Raw genomic sequence first — 17,451 nt, 5'->3', positions numbered from 1 at the left:
ATATTTAGCAATCCACTTAAAGGTTTGAGGGGAGAAAATCTAAACACGTACGATAATTATTACACCCAAAATTAAAATTTTGAATTATCTTGATTTAAGTATGTTGACTAAGGAGAAATGGACTTTGAAAAAATGTAAGGTATGGTTGGGTGGATAAGGCTCAATTAGAAAGCTTGAGAATAAGAATGGAACCAATTAAAAGGCAAATAGAGTACTTCAAATTTCAAAGGGAATTGGCGTCAAGAGCCATAATTGTCTAGCGGTTATTGAATTTAGTGGAGTAAACGATGCCAATATAGTTTGTCAATAAATTTGAGGGAATGTTCAAGAAAAATATCATCAGCAAATCAATCAACAAAAAACATTTCGTTTTCATTAAGCTTTCTAATATTTCCTTTGGCTTGGTAGCCAAGCGATAGTTTAGTTCCTTAGCATGTATTGAATATTAACCGTTTTTCTAATTGTATGAACATGGAAGTAATCTTTCCTTCAATTTATACAATTGTAGCCCTGACTTTATCTTTCAATTAATGGAAATCATTTGCGTCTTTTGTCATATATATATGTTTATCTACTCATTTCCTTAGCAATCTAACTTATTTAACTTGTTTTTATTGTGTTACGTTAGCGAAGTCATCTTTCTTTTGAAACCAGTAACAGTAGGGGTGACCCCTTAACAAATAAACAAGATAAAGTATATACTTGACTTGTTGGTAAGGATAACATTTACCAACATGATTAAAAATGCACATTTGGAAGGAACAAAGAGTTGGTTTATGTTGCTACTAGACCAGATTATTGGGTAGGGTAGCTCAATGATAATAGGCTCAGAGCCAAACTTAAAGGGCTTTTAATGGACAGAGCCTTTATTGGATAGGGTCAATATAGGGTCAAAATGTTTTTCCAATTTAATAGATAAGGAAAATAGATAATGTAAAAATAATTACAAAGATAAATTTGTAACCATATATACTTAATAATGGCATTGTCCAATATTAATTTCATTGATATTTTGTTGGCCACTCCATTACCTGCTATTTACCTAACTCGCACTCAACCCACACCGACCCTGACTTAACCCGCCCAATAACCAAGTCTAGTTGCTACTCATCGCGATATCAGATGTAGCCTTAGTGCTTTCATGTCATTAGTATACATGGTGGGTAAGTAGGCTTCCTTACTAAGGGGTTCATAACATATAAACCAATTTACATTACCTTCAAAACATAAACAATATCTTCCAATATTTTCTGAAGATATCTAAGAGCTTGTCAATCCTAGAGGTAGCTTAAATTTTGAAATTTAGTTGAATAGCATAGAAGGTGAACTCAACCATCACCTCAAGAACAAGCATGTACTAAGCTTATAGTAATGGAATAACTGGAATTAACACTTCGTTTTGATAGAAGGAATTGAAAGGAAAAGAAGGGAAGAGAAAGGGAGGGGAACAAACTCTCTTGTTTGGGTAAAGGAAGGGAAGGACAGGAAGGGATCCATTTTCCCTGTTTCTTTAATAAGCATATTCCCTCCCAAATTGGAGAGATTTGGAGGGAAAATGGAGCTCACCTCCCCCTCCCTTGCTTTTCCCTTCCCTTCCTCCTTTCCCTCCCCTTCCTTTCCTTATTTGCTATCCAAACAAAGCGAAAGTGTCCGCTGAACTATACAAACCCTCTGTAAAAGCATGTCTTGCTAGAGATTTTTCCTTCCAACCACATACACAATTACATTGCCATAATCTACCAAAAACATCAAAGAGATTCTAAAAGAAGATATTTTAAACACAGTACAACAGTTTTCGTTTTGGATGCATCCTATTTTTGACCCTTCTTCCATAACACCCCAATCTTCTTCAACATGTTACCATTTTTCTTTTTGGGTGAGTCGTCATCCATGTCATCTGAAAGAGGAGAGTCCATCTTTGCTGCAAGAGTATTATAGCTGCTGTCAAGAGAAATTGTGCGGTCCACAAACTTTCCATTGCTCCCAGTTGAAAGCATATTAGCAGCTGCTTCAGCTGCCTTCCTCCATTGGTCTGACTGAACTTTCAATCTCCTTAGCTCGGCTTCCAATCCTGCGTTTGCAGTCTGCGCTGCATCTAGCTGTTCAGCAACTCTTGTAGCTCTCTGACTACTTTTATCTGCCTCTTCAGTTACACACCCAAGTTTCATCAACGCATCTCTTTCAGCAGCCTTTGCTGCTTCTGCTAATGCGGCTGCTTCATTGTTTTTTTGGCTGCTCTCCTCTCTTTTCTGTATCTCTGCTTTTAGCATCTCATTCTCCTCTGCAGTATGCTGAATTTGAGTCTCCTTGTCCAACAAAGCTTCCTTAAGATCCTGGAGTTCTGTGTTCAACTTCTTCAGTTCCACCTCAAGTTCAGACTTCTTGTGACTTGTCTCATTTTCCTCAATTTTGATGCTTAGTTCTTTGTTATTTTCTGATACATCTTTTATCATTGTTTCTTTAATCATTATCTCTGATTTCAGCTCTTCAATGGCACCTTTTGCTTTCTTTAACTCTTCCTCCAATTCAGCCACCTTAGCACAAGAGTCTGACTTTGCCCGCTCCACTTGATCATATGCATTTCTAATTTGTAATGTGCTTTGGATATACTCTTCCTCGTATCTAAGTTCAGAAGCTTCTAATGCAGACTTTAGTTGATCAATCTCTAGTTTTAATGAGTTAATTTCAGCTTTGAGCTCACCAGATTCACCTTTCGTGTCTTCACCATCCTCCTTGGGCATGATCTCTTCCGATGAATTTTGGCATTTAGTTTCCAAATCTTCCTTGAGCTTCCTCACCATGTTCTCCAGTGAAGTGACTTCACCTTTCGACTGTTCTAACTCTGACATCAAACTATTGTAAGCCTCCTTTGCCTTGAGACCCTCATATCGTAGACTCTCTGCACTTTTCATGGTTTCCTCTAATTGCATCTGGGCCTCTCTAGCCACTTGCAGTGCGTGAGCTTCAGATCCTTTGCAGTCATTAAGCTGCTTTCTCATACTCTCAACCAGCGAAAAAGTTTCAGAAAGCTCCACCCTTAAATTTTCAATCTCAGAATGTGCTGTTTCTGCATGCATACTCTGCGTAGCTTCAGACTCAGCCACCTTTTCAAGCTGTCTTTTAAGTTTCTGGATCTCATTTAGGGAAGAGGCCAGTGCAGCAGAATCCATAGAGTGCTGCTTCTGGATAGCCTCAAGCTCAGATTGCCAAACTCGATCACGTTCTTGAGATAGTTTGCGGAGTTCTTGAACCCGAGAATCCTCACAAGTGGAAAGCTCCATCAGCTGCTGCTGAGACTCTTCAAGTCTTGCCGACATGACTGAGAGCTGTTTCTTTGTTTCTTCAGACTCTTGTTGGGCACGCCGCTTAAGTGTTTCAGATGAGATCAGCTGGTCCTTTGCCTTCTTAAACTCAGCTTCGAGTTGAGAGAGCTGAGATTCTAGCTCCGACAATTTGCTGGGGGTATGCTTCTGGATAAGAGAGAATACCAAATGATAACTTTGTCAATAACAGTTACTTCGTATAATACTACTAAGCTAAAAATATATTAGATGGGGAGGAAGAATCCTATTTGACCGTCCGCCCATCATTAGTTCTTTCTTTCCATATATTGCTTATCCCCATCCGCCAGTTCAGATGGATAAAATTTTACATTGAACTTTTTTATTACGGAAAGTTATGCAACTGCCTTAAACATTACAAATAGTAGGCAGTCAAAGAAAACATAATCGATCAATTTAAGAAAGAATTAACAGCATTATCTGCTTGGTGGGTTTCAAAAACCGAAGTTTTTCCATGTAATAGATGTATTGATACAACTGAAATCCTATATCATATTCATATATTAACAGAAGCTTGCAAAAACATGTAATGTTTCTTGATTAACATAAGATGAGTTTATTCGTAACGTGCAGCTAATTGGATGCTTAATACATTGTAGAGTATTAGAGTCTAATCCAGTTGATCAGACTCATTAGCATAATGGATAGACTACCTCATTCATTGGGCTTCGTGGTGATCCACGTTCCAAGACTTTAGGACTCCTTTTTTTAGGTGTCTTACTCAAAGAATTTGGAGAAACAATTGATCCAGAACCTGATCCCGCCACCTTGAGTGGCCTAGCAATCCGATTTGTCGTGGGAGATGACTTCTGGGAAGATTTTGTGGACGAAGGTGTCCTCTGAGGCATTTCTGATGAGCCATTCCTACTGTCCATAACAAACAAAAAATAAAATAAAATAAAATAAATCAGTAATTAATAGAAGTACAAGCCAGCGCATGAATTCCCGCATAAAATAAACTCTTTCATAGTCATCTGTTGTATCCATATGACAGTGGATATTTTTTTGGTTGTGAACAGTGGAAGTGTCACAAATACAAGCATCTTTTCTTGTCAAAGATCTCTCTATTCTTTTATCCAATATACAGCTTGCACCCCCCCCCCCCCCCCTACACACGCGCGCAAGCACGCACACACACACAAGGTAATAAAAAACGGAAGTTAAAAGAACCACTTGATTAAGCATATCATGTTCATTGCAAGTCCATTCAGAATGAAGGGTTAAAAAAAACAAACAAACAAAAACAAAACAATCTCTGTATATCAATGTTGTCGAATGATGTTCAATTCATACAAGCAGTTTGAAAATGAACCGATACTTTCTTCTCCACACCTACACCCAAAAACATTGCTGCTTAGCTCGATTAAAAAAATGAAGACGAGCTTCATTAGTAGAAAGTTTTATTATGCAAAAAAATATTATATAATATACTCCATATTATAGCCACAGAACATTGGTGTCTTTTTTTTTTTTCTTTAACCCCTTTGTCTCCTTTCCTAATTCCTAGGCCAAGGAATGTGGGTAACAAAATCATAGCAGAGTAAAACATGCCAGATGTGCCCTACAAGCAAACATTGTCAACAATTTAATTATGAGTGCACACCCTGCACTTGAGGGAAGTACTCACTCGGTCACTAACACAAAATAAATCAGACATCTTATGATCTACATTAAACTGATATCCTAAGCCAACAAATTAAATACTTGACATAAAGACATTGAACATACATATTACCGCTTCAAGCACATAGCCGTGACTCATGAGCAGCGAATATGATAAACAGCAAGGTCAGGATTCAGGAAAACAACTGAGAAATGAGTTGTATTTAGATAAGCAAAGAAAGTTGTAAGTTCCCCTTAGGAGTTAAACACAAAGCAGACATTACCTCTCTTTTGGAGTCTGCATATTTCACCCGATCTTATAAGTAACAAACAAGAAACAGCAATGGTCAAATTAGCCTTCTCCCTGACCCACCAGTGCGCATATACACACAGCAATGTCAGAAAACCTCTCTGAAACAATACATGTGCAGAAAAGAAAAGAAATGAAATGCTGATCAGAGAGATACCCAACACTTAATGAGTAGTACTTTGCATAATACAAATCAAAGCAAAACTAACAACAACAAACAATACAAACAATCCCTTCAAAGGAACTCCATCAAAATTAAACAACCGCCACTCGTACCAACCAATACCCACAACAGAAAACATATTAGGAAAGCAAAAAAAAAAGACCAGTTGCTATCTAAGATAAAAGGTAAACACAACACTATTACAAAACTAAACAAAAGCAACCCCCACAAACCACATTTTTACGTTTCTTTTTCTTTTCCTCCTTTTCACTCCAGACCATAAACTGTTTTTATTCTTTTTCTTTTCTTCTTTTATATAATATAATAGTAAAGCTAGATTTGAATACACGTGTAAAAAGAGCCATAAAGGACAGTGATAACAAGCGGGATTCAATATCAGGTCCCGCTAAGACTTTACCAACTTAACTAGCTCGCATCCACCAAATTAAAGTTAATGTGCATAAGAACATAGATTTGGTCTTATAGAACATTATGAAAAGCAGGGATATGTAACTAGGAAGCAATGACACAACAGCAACAATAAATAATTAATCTTGGTGTATCTATTCATTTTTTATTTCTCTAAAATAACTTCCACTTCCAGAATAAGAAACCAATTCTCTTCTACCCTACGCAATGCATCTGCATTTGGAACCCCTCTTATATATATAATTTGCTAGTTTTATTTTCAGGGTCACTCCTATTACTCCCCTCTAATTATCTAGTTCCTCTCAAAAAAAAAAAAAAAAATTAAAAAAAAAAATAATAAATAAATAAAAAATACATAATGAGCACAAATGTTGAGCTTAGATCTAAGACTAATAATAAAATGGCAAATACATCAATTAATTAACATTAACATTAAATACAGGGGAAGAAAAACAGTTGAACATTTTAACTTATAGTATAAAACAGATGGATAAAAAAAGTAAAACATAATATATCTGGTATATTCATTACTATAATCCCAACAACCAAATACACACATTATTACTTTTTTTTGGTTTTTTTTTACAGAGAAAAAAAAAATAAATAAATAAAAATAAAAAAAAATAAAAGGGAAATTCTCTTTTCCATTTTCTAAGTGGTAAACAATCTTAAATTTTATTATCAATGGTAAACCTAAATTATTGATTACCATTGAAAAGTGTTATTTCCTTAACTATAGTTAGTTTTTTATTTTTTTAGTTATTTTGAAATTATAAAAAAAAAAAAAAAATTCCTCCCCCAACCCACTGCCAGCCCCCTCCCGGCGGCCGGAAAACGCCGACCTCCCCTAGCACCGGCGACCTCTACCTCCACCTACGACTCCTCCACTCTCCCCGTCGGAATTGGCCCCCCTCCCCTCCTCTCCCGCCACCGCAAAACCCCATGACCAACCCCCATCTCGTCGGCAAATGATCGGCCTTCTCCCCTATCCCCCGAAAATGGCCGGCCAGCCACTCCTAACCCCAAAAACCACCCCTAACTAGCCCACTCCAACCCCAAAAACCGCCCACTCTCCCTCGAAAATAATCTCTCACCACCGCAAAACCCAAACCCGTTTCCCCTATACCACGACCCTCTCCCTGTCGGAATTGGCCCTCCTCCCCTGACCCCCCCCCCCCCCGATTCGACCCCTATCCCTTTCGCCTCCCCGAAAACCAGCCCCCTAAACCACCTAAAACACAAACTCAGCTCGATTTCTGGGTTTGGTTTAAAAACCCTAAACGGGTTTGGGTTTTTTTGGTGTTTTTGGGTTGGGTTTAGTGTTTCTAGGGCGGCGAACAGAGGTTGGGGGAGGTCGGCGTTTCCAGGGTGAGGGAGGACGACGCGCCGATGAAGGTTGGGCGGCCGGTGCGCCGGCGTGGGTGGGTGCAGGGGAGGGGGAGATGGCAGTGGGTGGGGGGGAAGGGGTGGTTGGTTTTTTTTTTTTTAATTTTAGTATAATTATTAAATTATAAAAAAAATAATTAAAAACCTAACTATAGTTAAATGTTATTGTTAAAAAAATAAAAAAAACCTAACTATAGTTAAATTTTTTATAAAATATAATAATTAATGGCACCATTAATAATTATAAAAAGTTTAGGAGTACCAAAGATAATTTTAAAAAACTTTGTTTACCACTTAGAATTTTATAAACTTGGAGTTTACCAAAGAGAATTTCCCAAAATAAAAAAAACAACCAAATAAGTAAAAATGTGGGCATTTCATATTTGAGTTAACTTTCTTAATTTGTTTTAAGATCAAATTCCGTCTACATCACTAATCAATAACCACGTTATCTTACCCCAAAAAACGGGGTCAGACAGAAACGTACCTGAAATAAGAAGGGTGGTAGAACAATGGAGAAGCAGAGGCAGCAACAACTAACAATTTTACTGATTGTTTTGTGGAAAATTCTAAGAAAATGAGGGAGCAAGAAAACAAAACCCTACTGCTAAAGGAAATTAAAATGAGGGAAAACGGTTGTTTTATGGAGGTCGAGTTGTTTGAGTTTTGCAGTAACCAAAGCTGAGCAGGTTGTTTCTTTTCTTTGTTTTTCTTTCCTCTTCACTGTAACAGTGTCAGTGCTGACTGTCGAGTGTCGTGCGAACGAGCGTAAAAGAAAGAAGGAAAAAAGGGAGGGGGCATTGGCCCAACATTTCCAATTTTTTTTTTTTCTTTTTTTTTTTTTTTTTACAACTGATCGGGGTGTTAAATTACCACCCATATAATAGACTGTTGAAAATTTGAAATTACTACCCGTTAATTTTTTATTTTATTTTACCACCCCTTAAATTAAAAAATTACGCAGATTCCCATCTTTTTCAAAATTCCGGTAGATTTTTCGTCTGTGGCCCCCACCTAATATGCTACTAAGTACTAACCGCTATTTTTGTTTTGGGTAAAATTACCCTGCCACGTGGCGGCCTGAGAATACGACACGTGTCCGCCCAGCATTAGGACACTTGTCCGCCCAACATTGGTCAAAACAAGACCAATCGAAAACTGACACGTGGACTCCACTGTCACATCATGGAATGGCAGCTTTCAAGCGCAATTACTCATAACTTGTCATAGCCCACCAAATCTAGGTCACATGACCTAGAATAAGGGCACATTTCCCATGACCCTTTAAATAGGGAGAGATTCCCCATTATGGGGACAACTTACAACAACTACCATCAATCATTTATTACATCACTTGCATTTCTCTCACATCAGAGAAAGCACCTGATCTCGGGATCTGTAAAGATCTCACCTTTATCTTTTTCCGCACTTTTTACTCTCCTACACGTTCTAACTTGAGTGTCGGAGGCGGAACTCCAATCAACAGGAGTTTCCGTTGTTTTCCAGGTACTGGCCGCACCGGACCAATCTTCGAGCTATAACTCTCCCAAGGGACTAAAAACACCCAAAACATTTGGCGCCGTCTGTGGGGAGAGTACCTCAAGATGGTTCAAGAGTCTGTACAACATCCTGAACCTACAAATCTATCATCGGTTATCCAACCGGTAACCTAGGAAAACCCTCAACCGGTTACTCAACCGGGAAGCTTTGGTATTCCTCAGCCAATCAGCCGGCCTCAGCCAGCGGTCGTCACTGAGGATGAAACTGATGATGATGATGATGTGGAGACGTATGTAGCCAAGGACGGCTCCTTCATCTCAAAGTACAGACGTTCTAGAGACCAGCTGGAACGGAACATCGAAAGCGTGTCCAAGCAAACGGCCCCCTGGAAGGTCAGAAGGGAAAGCCCCTAAAAGCAGGGGGACACCCCAGTCACTCGGGAGGAGCTCTTAAAGTTCATGAACTCCTTCAAGGGTGAAATCAAAGAAATGATCAGCAAGAGCCAACCGGTTAAAAGGCTCCCTCTTCTACGAAGAAGAAGCCAGTCAAGGATAGGCAGCCAACTCTCCATCCAAAGGAGAAGGCAGCCGCACGACTTGACTGGACTAAGATCCTCCTGCCCATAGGGCCTTAGAGGAACATCCGGCATGATCAACCGGAAACCAGCAAAAAATCATCTCATGACGCTCGGCATATCATTGAGCGAGGAAGACATCAGCAACTATCTGAGTCAGCCTCAACCTCGATCTTTCCAGACAGCTTCAAAGAAACCTCTGTAAGGAACTCTTTGTCCTTACATAAGAGTGGAACTGGTGGCAAGTCCGCTCAGCTTGGTCCGCAACTGATCGGGCACGCCCCACATGCGTCTCAGGCGCAGTATGGTCAGTATGACCTTCAATTCATGCAGTCAGCCCCCTTTGGAGGTCAGGCGGCATATGTCCAGCCTCTGGACTGGCAGCTCCGTCTGCTTAGACTTGGTGAACAACCTTCTGCGTTCACCAGGGAGATAACCGAGGCGGTTCAACCTGCCAAGGTTAAGAATGTGTTGGTGGGTACTTATGATGGTACTACCAACCCAGAAGACCACCTCATGGCGTACACCAACCTCATGTATTTGTAGGGGTCTGATGATGCCACTTCGTGCCGTCGCTTCCCGACCACATTGAAGGGCATTGCCCAGCAATGGTTTGGCAATCTGCCAGCCGGATCCATTGATAGCTTCAAGAAGCTCGCCTTCTTGTTCGCTTCTAACTTCTCAATGAACATCCCTGCAAAGAAAACAAGTCTTGACTTGAGCACCATTAAGCAGGGTGAGAAGGAGGGTCTTCGCTCGTACGTAAGGCGGTTCAACCTGACCTGGATTCAAATCCAGGTGTTGTCTGACGACGTAGCTTTCACAGAATTTTTCAAGGGTCTGAAAGACCGGTCAACGTTTAAGTTCGACCTGGTCAGAAAAGGGGCATTCACCCTACAGGCGGCATTGAGGGAGGCCGAAAGCTTTATACAAGCGATCGACCTCTGCTCATCTGGAAATCAGTCGGACCCTAAGAAGTCCGACAAACCAAAAGATAGCCGGCCTAGCCAGCCGGCAAAAAAGAAGGAAGAGAACAAGAAGAGAAAGGAAGTCTGGGCGGTGGATGACTCTGATCAATCGTCCCGGAAGAAAAAGAAGGAGTTTAAACCGTATGTCCCCAAGTACAAGTTTAACAAGGATTGCAACTCCATTTTCATGGAGATCAAGGACCAGCTAACCCTTGAGAAGCCGAATCCTATGAAGAGTTCCCTCCAGAAGCGGAAAAAGAACAGATTTTGCCAATTTTATGAAGAAGTTGGCCACGATACCTACGACTGCTTTTGTCTTCAAAGGGCGTTGGATCGTCTGGCGGACCAGGGGATGTTGAAATCTTACATCTCCAAATCCAAGGGGAAGAATCCAGGACAATTGTCAAAGACCGTCAAGCCTACTAGTAGCACGGACACTAATAAAGATCTGGTCGACACTATAGTAGGTGGATTCTCCTGTGGAGGCCCTACTATTCGGGGCACCAAGAGCCATTTGAGGCAGATGGACTCGGCTGTTGATGAGGAACAGGCGTCTGCTAGGAGCACCTTCCCTGATGTCCTAATTAATGAGAAGGACAGGGGCAGGGTTCGCCACCCGCATGACGATCTGGTCGTCATTGAATGTAAAGTCGCCAACCAGCTGGTTGGGCGAATACTTATAGACACCGGCAGCTCCTCAGATATCATCAGTTACAAGTGCTTGCAAAAGCTGAAGTACAAGCCCAGCAGCATGCACCCGGTATCCCACCCCCTGGTTGGTTTTGGGGGTGGAATGGTGTACCCAGCTGGCCGAATTGACTTACCCATCCGGCTGGGAGAAAAAGGCGAAGGACGACACCTGGTCGTCAAGTTCTTGGTTGTTGAGGAATTGACCGAATATAACATTATTTTAGGTCGGCCCACCCTCAACGAAGCCAAGGCGGTAATCATCCCTTCACTCATGTTGATCAAGTATGAGAAGGATGATGACTCTGTTGGTTCCTTGAACGGAGATCAAAAGACGGCCTGGGAGTGCTATCTCTCGGCTGTCAAAGATACAGTGGCCCCAGATGGGCAGGGGCAGGAACCAATAGACCTTGACGATGTCAAGGATACCAGCCAAGCCCCACCAGCAGCTGGAAAGAAAAGAAAAGTGGCCCTGCTGGTGGAGGTGAAGAAGGAAAAGAAATAGCAATCACTAACCGAAGAGCGGTCAGATGAGCTCCGTCCGCAGTCGGCTGGTGAGCATATTGATCTCGCTTTGGACGATAGTCGTCCAGATCGAACTGTAAAGGTTGGGACAACTGCTTATGCTTAGTTGGGTGTAGACTTACACCTTCTTCTTAAAGAATTCAAAGACATCTTTGCCTTTGAAGTGGAAGAGATGCTAGGCATCAGCCCGGATCTCGCTGTCCACAAACTCGCCGTGGATCCAAAGAGAAAGCCCATCCGGCAGAAGAAAAGAAATCACGGCGAGGAGAGAAGTGATGAGCGTTGAAACGATAGGTCGTTGGGCTACCTTCCCCACCCGATCAGACAATATTTGTAAACTCAACTAACCCCTATATGAGTATAGTAGTAAGTCAAGGTCGAACCCAAGGGAATGGTAATTGAGAGTCTATCGTCTTATACTAAGCTATTCCGAAGTCAAGAGCAGGGTTGTAAGGCTAAACTAGGGCTAAACACAACTAATAACTTGTAAACCAAAAATAACAAACACTAGGGTTAGGATCCACATGCATTAACAATGAAAATTCATCAATTTGGGAGGTCAATCAATTAAGTCAAGCAATGTGAGGGAAAATCGAAACTGCAACCAAAAGAGCATATCATCCTATTCTCCTAGAGGTCTAACTAGCGCCAACTACGATAAACTCTAACTAGAAAACGTCACAAGATACCTCAATCGTGTAAATGCAAGCCACAAATCAATGGTCCGTATCAATGTGAACTTACCATGCAACCTAGTGTGAATAACAAGGGTGATCAAGCCTAATCAAGCTCATACATGCACAAAATCAATCAACCAATTTAATCACATTATCAACTCAATCAATTTCCCCAAATTAATCTCAATTCATTACTAATACATGCTTCACCATTACCCTAGCAATCAAACTACTCACAATCCATTAAGAACATCAAGATCAAAGCTAAACTAATCAACAAATCCATATTCATCAATTGAAATCAACAAATTCAAACCAAATCAATCAAACTATTAACAAACTAAATCAACAACAATACTAATGAAATCAAACATAAAATTGTATTAAAGAGTAAAGAATTCTTACAAACTTGATAGAAATCAAATCAATTGTAGCAATCTTCAATCATCAATCATCAATCATCAAACCCAAAGTTTCTCTCTCTAAAAATCTAAGAACAAGTGTTTTTCTCTCTCTAAAATCTAATCTAATCTAATTCTAGCTAATAAAGATCTAATTCTCTCCCTAAAAATAGAAGGAAATAACTATATATACAAAGAAGAAGTTGGTTATGACTTCCAAAAATAGACCCACGCCGGTGCGGTCGCACGTAGAAGAGAGAAAGGGACGCACGGGCACAAACCCATGTGGGTGCGGCCGCACGCGCCACTTGTGCGGCCGCACATCAGCCTGTGCGCCCGCACCTATATGGGTCTAATCCCCCCTTCTTTATCCTTGCTCATTCGGTGCACACAACCTTTGGTGATGGTGATGAACAACGAAGTAGGCAGCAAGTTTATGGCCATTTTGGTGGGCACAAGACATAAATGGTGTCCACACCACTTGTGTGCACCGGTCTTGAAACTTGCTCTTCGAGTTCCTCTTGACTTGAAGCTCAATACACTAGCACAAGGCATCAAAAGCAATGAAAATCATTAAACGGAAGCTCGGGAATCTTTGGATGATCGATCATAACCTACAATCAAAAGAAAAGAAGCAAATAATAGAGAAAACAACAAATAAACGAGAAAATGCTCAAAATAAAGAAACTAACTACGAAAAGCACAAAATGAAGAAATAAAGAGCAAAACTAAAGAAAACTAAAGAGAAAAGCTATAAAATGAAATGAAATTCATCAAAAAATAGATCAAATGAGTGCCATAAATGTCACTCATCAAATTCCCCCAAGCTAAACTTTTGCTCGTCCTCGAGCAAAACAAAGCTAGAAAGAAAAAGGATGAAAAATTTATTGAAAATGATAAAGAAAGACTCAAGATAAGAATGTACACTAAGACTCACTATCGTAGGAACCACGGTTGCTTTTAGCTACAACAAGCCCTTTAAACCCCAAAGTCGCCTATGAGGACGAGTGAGGTCTCGTAAGGGTATCCTAAGAGTTTGACCCATAACTCTCCACCAAACATTAATGAGGAAAAACCCAAAAGACAAAGTTAAAACAAGAGGGAAAGGGAAAATATGAAATTCTACGAGTTGGACATTTCACAATAACTACAATTCCAATGTATGACAATCTTTCTCGAACAAATAGAGGAGAGCACATTTCAAGATATCCAAGGTTGATGAAAGAATAAAACATGCTAAGCATAGAGAACTAAGTATCACACTCCACTTTCATCCCGCTCGTTCTTACCGCGTTCCCCCTACTAGCTTCAAATCAACCTCTAGTGAGCGTCCCAATGATTCCTCGAAGGAACCGGAAAAGGAAGATTTTTAGGCTACTCGACATCTTGACTTTTGCACCCCCTCTCCTTACTACAAAAACTCACATCCCTCTCCTCCGATGAATGACTCAACCATATAGATCAAAAGGTCTTTCCCCAAGGTTGTGACGTTAAGGCAAAAGGGTGAAGGTAGGCTAAAATTTAAAATTTGGTGGTTAACCTAAATTGTGAAGCAAAGATTGCGCATTTCTTTACACCAAAACCAAGTTATCAACAAACAAAAACAACACCGCCAAGCTTATTCGAAGCTACAAATCACAATATATACACTAAAAGCGTAAGCGCTTTTCCCTTACACTACTAGAAAACAGGTCATTTCCGACGGAACGGTTCCGACGGACACTAAAATCCGTCGGAAAGTACGAAATTTCCGACGAATTTTATTTCAGTCGAAAATCCGTCGGAAATTTCCGACGGAATTGTAATCCGTAGGAAAATTATTCACTTTTGACGAATTTTCCGTCGGAAGTGTTACATTTTCTGACAGATATAATTTCCGTCGGAAATTTCCGACGGATTTAAATTCCGTCGAAAGCTACCGACGAAATTTACATCCTTTCCAACTGAATTTAAGTTAAAAAAAAAAAAGAAAACACCCAAAACCCTAATTAAAACGGCGCCTCTTCCCCCTTTTATTTTACTGACACGCTATCTCTCCTCTCTCAGCCTCTCTTTTTCTTCTCTCTCCTCTCATCCTCTCATCTTCTCTTTCTGCTCCTCTCATCTCCTCTTCTCTATTCTTTCCTCACGGATCTCCTCTCTCTTCCCTCTTTTAGTCTTTCTCACGGATCTCCTCTATCTTCTCTATTTTCTCGTACTTTCATTCTGTATTTTCTCACGGATCTCCTCTATCTTCTCTATCTTCTCCTCTTCTCTCTTCTTTCCTCACGGATCTCCTCTATTTTCTCCTCTAAATTGAACTCAAAATTGAAAGCTTTAATGAAGGTCGGCGCCGATGGTTCTCTTTCTCACGCCTCTCCTCTTTTTCCTTTGCTCATGGTGTTTTTAGTTCATATTAATGGTTTATATGGTCAAATCCGACCATGAAATCCCTAGATCTAGAGGTTTCATGGCCGAATTTAGCCGTATGAAACCAAATTCGAGGAGAACTCAAGATCCAAGTTGGTGTTAAGGTATGTTATCCTGATTTTAATTTTTCTTTTTTTTTGTTAATTTTTTAGTCAAATTTTGGATTTTTTTTAAAAAAATTCACAGTTAATTTGTTGGTTGTAATGGTGGTTTTTGGCAGCAGTGTTGTGACTTTTTTTTTATGTATTTTTTTTAAAATTTTTGAGTGGTCTTTTAGTTAGAACAGTACGTAGATCTGGGTTTGGTTTGGGTCGTTGATGTGGATTTGGGTTGGTTAGGGTTAAGTGGGGTGGGTTAGGGTGGTGGGTTTGTTTCGGTTAGGGTGGTTGCTGGGTTTTATGGGTTCTTCGGGCAGTTGGGTAGGCCGTAAGGGTAATGGATTGTGGTGGTTGGTGGCGGTGATACGCCGTGCCGGTGGTGCGCGGCGTATTTTTTTTAATTTCTTAAAAGAATTTTCCGACGGAAATTCCGTCGTAAATTTCCAACGGAAGTGTATCCGTCGAAAATTTACGACGGATTTTTCCGGCACCGGAATTACCACCTTCGACGGAAAATTCCGTCGGAAAAGTGTTTCCGGCGGAATTTCCGATGAAAAAGGTGCTTTTTCCGAAGCCTTTTCCGACAACCACTTCCGACCGAATTTCCGTCGGAAACGTGTTTTACGACGGATTTCAGGCTTTTTCCGACAGAATTTTTCCGTCGGAAATGGCCTGTTTTCTAGTAGTGTTAGCTAAAATGGAGCATTGTCCTCAATGCTTAGAAAGAGAAAAGAATACATCAAAATATTTTTGAATTTATATTTTTCTTTTTTTCATTTATTTTCCTTATACTCAAAAATGCATCGTCCTTGCCTCTTTTAAGTTTGGACGGCTTTTACAACTTTGCACTTATTCGTCCTTGCCTTTTACAATGTAGGACGGCTTTTACTTAAACTCATTTGCCATTATTCACAAAATATGTACATAACACAAACATGCTCCCAATTAGAACCAAACTCAAACTTATACACCACAACTCCAAAATATGGCCATTTGCTTCACAAAAACCAAAGATGGAACGAAAAGAAACAAAAGGCTCAAGAATCTAAGTACGCGCCTAGAAAAGAAAGGTGTAGGCTCAAATTGGTTAGCAATAAGAAAAATGTAAACCCAAAATAACATAAAGGAATACAACTATCCTAAAAATAGAAAAATACCACCCCGAAAATATGCCTTTGTCCTCCCTAAATGGTTCGGTCTCGGACTCAAGATCTATGAGTTAAGTTTTAAGATTAGGTTTGCAAGAAGTCAAGGATCCATGCCGCTCATACAAGTAAGGTAAAAGGCTTGAAAAACATAGAACTCACATGGTTTTTAGCAAAAACTCACTATTAGCGTCAAATCCACCATAGTGGGCAACTACCAACATGCCACAATCAAGTAGAATCCGGTTTCATGATCCTCTTAGTTCTAACCAACTACCTTAGCATGAATTAGTTCTTAGATCAACCGAGCATAATCTCAAAATGTGCAAACCTCTAACGTTTAGGAAGAAAATCATTCAAAGGCAAAAGTCGAGTGATATAAAGTCCAACTCATGAAAAGGGGAAAAAGAAAAGAAAAAGCCTCAAAAAGAAACGCAAAGTAAAAAGAAAATGCAAGAAACAAAAATAAAAGGTCAAAATGCAAAATGCAAAGAAATAGGAAGAGTAAGAGATGAAGATAATAACAAGAATGTATATGCAACACATAAATCCCAATAGAAAAACAAGTGATCTTAATGGTATCAACACCATAAGATCCCAAACACGCTAGGTGTTAAACACATACATCCTCGAACCATTCAACTTCCCTAAACTAATCCTATTCTAAGCAACCAAGAAAATAAAAGAAAATAAAGGAAAGGTCTCACCGGGAAGTCCAAGCAAGATGGGAGGATAGCCCTTTTAGGAGAGTGGTAAAGCGAAGAAATAAAAGCAAAAACGTGAATCACCAAATAAATCTCCAAGCAGATGCAAGGTAGACAACCCGGATAGAGTAAGAAGAAATGAAGAAAACTATATACAAAGAAAATTGTTAGTAACTTCCAAACAAAATCAGCCGAAAATCCGGCAGCATAACAACAGGATATCAAAAATATATATCAGTGGGACAGAGAAATATCATAGAAGCAGACAGGAAGCATCATCATAAAAACCAGCAGAATAACATCAGAGCAATCATCAGAGAAAATCAGAGCAAAACATCATCAGGAAACCAACAAACCATCATCAGAGAAACAACTGTGCAGATACAAGACATGGAGACTGAAAAGCAACAATGCCAAATGAACCACTAGCAAGGGGAAAGACATGCAAAACACAACCTACCAAAAACAATTCACCCTAGCTAGATATGAGCTACCCCTCCCCCAAGCTAATCCCAACACTAGGGCAAGCAAA

The 17,451-nt window shown here is 40.0% G+C and overlaps 1 protein-coding gene across 4 annotated transcripts; it reads right to left on the bottom strand.

Annotated features, from left to right (window-relative positions):
- Window positions 1-1,338: 1,338 nt before the first annotated feature.
- On the bottom strand, window positions 1,339-5,613 carry LOC145617220 (interactor of constitutive active ROPs 2, chloroplastic-like). 4 transcript variants are annotated; one of them, XM_081671910.1, is made up of 3 exons: window positions 5,228-5,613; window positions 3,995-4,205; window positions 1,339-3,470 (listed from the first exon to the last, which is right to left on the bottom strand). In XM_081671910.1, exons 1-3 carry the CDS (start codon window positions 5,245-5,247, stop codon window positions 1,812-1,814), a joined length of 1,890 nt encoding a protein of 629 aa, XP_081528036.1. In that variant the 5' UTR covers window positions 5,248-5,613; the 3' UTR covers window positions 1,339-1,811. The 4 variants fall into 4 exon arrangements, with proteins under 4 accessions (XP_081528036.1, XP_081528035.1, XP_081528037.1 ...); XM_081671909.1 differs by having other exon boundaries at window positions 3,995-4,208; window positions 5,228-5,612; XM_081671911.1 differs by lacking the exon at window positions 5,228-5,613 and adding an exon at window positions 5,077-5,215 and having other exon boundaries at window positions 3,995-4,208.
- Between the last annotated feature and the right edge of the window lie 11,838 nt (window positions 5,614-17,451).

Source organism: Chenopodium album, chromosome 26 (genome assembly GCF_948465745.1).
Source record: "Chenopodium album chromosome 26, dcCheAlbu1.1, whole genome shotgun sequence".
Lineage (NCBI taxonomy): Eukaryota > Viridiplantae > Streptophyta > Magnoliopsida > Caryophyllales > Amaranthaceae > Chenopodium > Chenopodium album.
Note: the sequence above shows the minus strand (reverse complement) of the source record. Positions and strands in the feature narration are given on the sequence as shown.

Excerpts from the sequence above, each read along its gene's own strand:
- LOC145617220 (XM_081671909.1), bottom strand. The coding sequence starts at position 5,247 with ATGCAGACTCCAAAAGAGAG. Across the intron at positions 4,209-5,227 it reads ATGCAGACTCCAAAAGAGAG|TAGGAATGGCTCATCAGAAA; the intron begins GTAATGTCTGCT and ends TGTTATGGACAG. Across the intron at positions 3,471-3,994 it reads CACGAAGCCCAATGAATGAG|AAGCATACCCCCAGCAAATT; the intron begins GTAGTCTATCCA and ends TCTCTTATCCAG.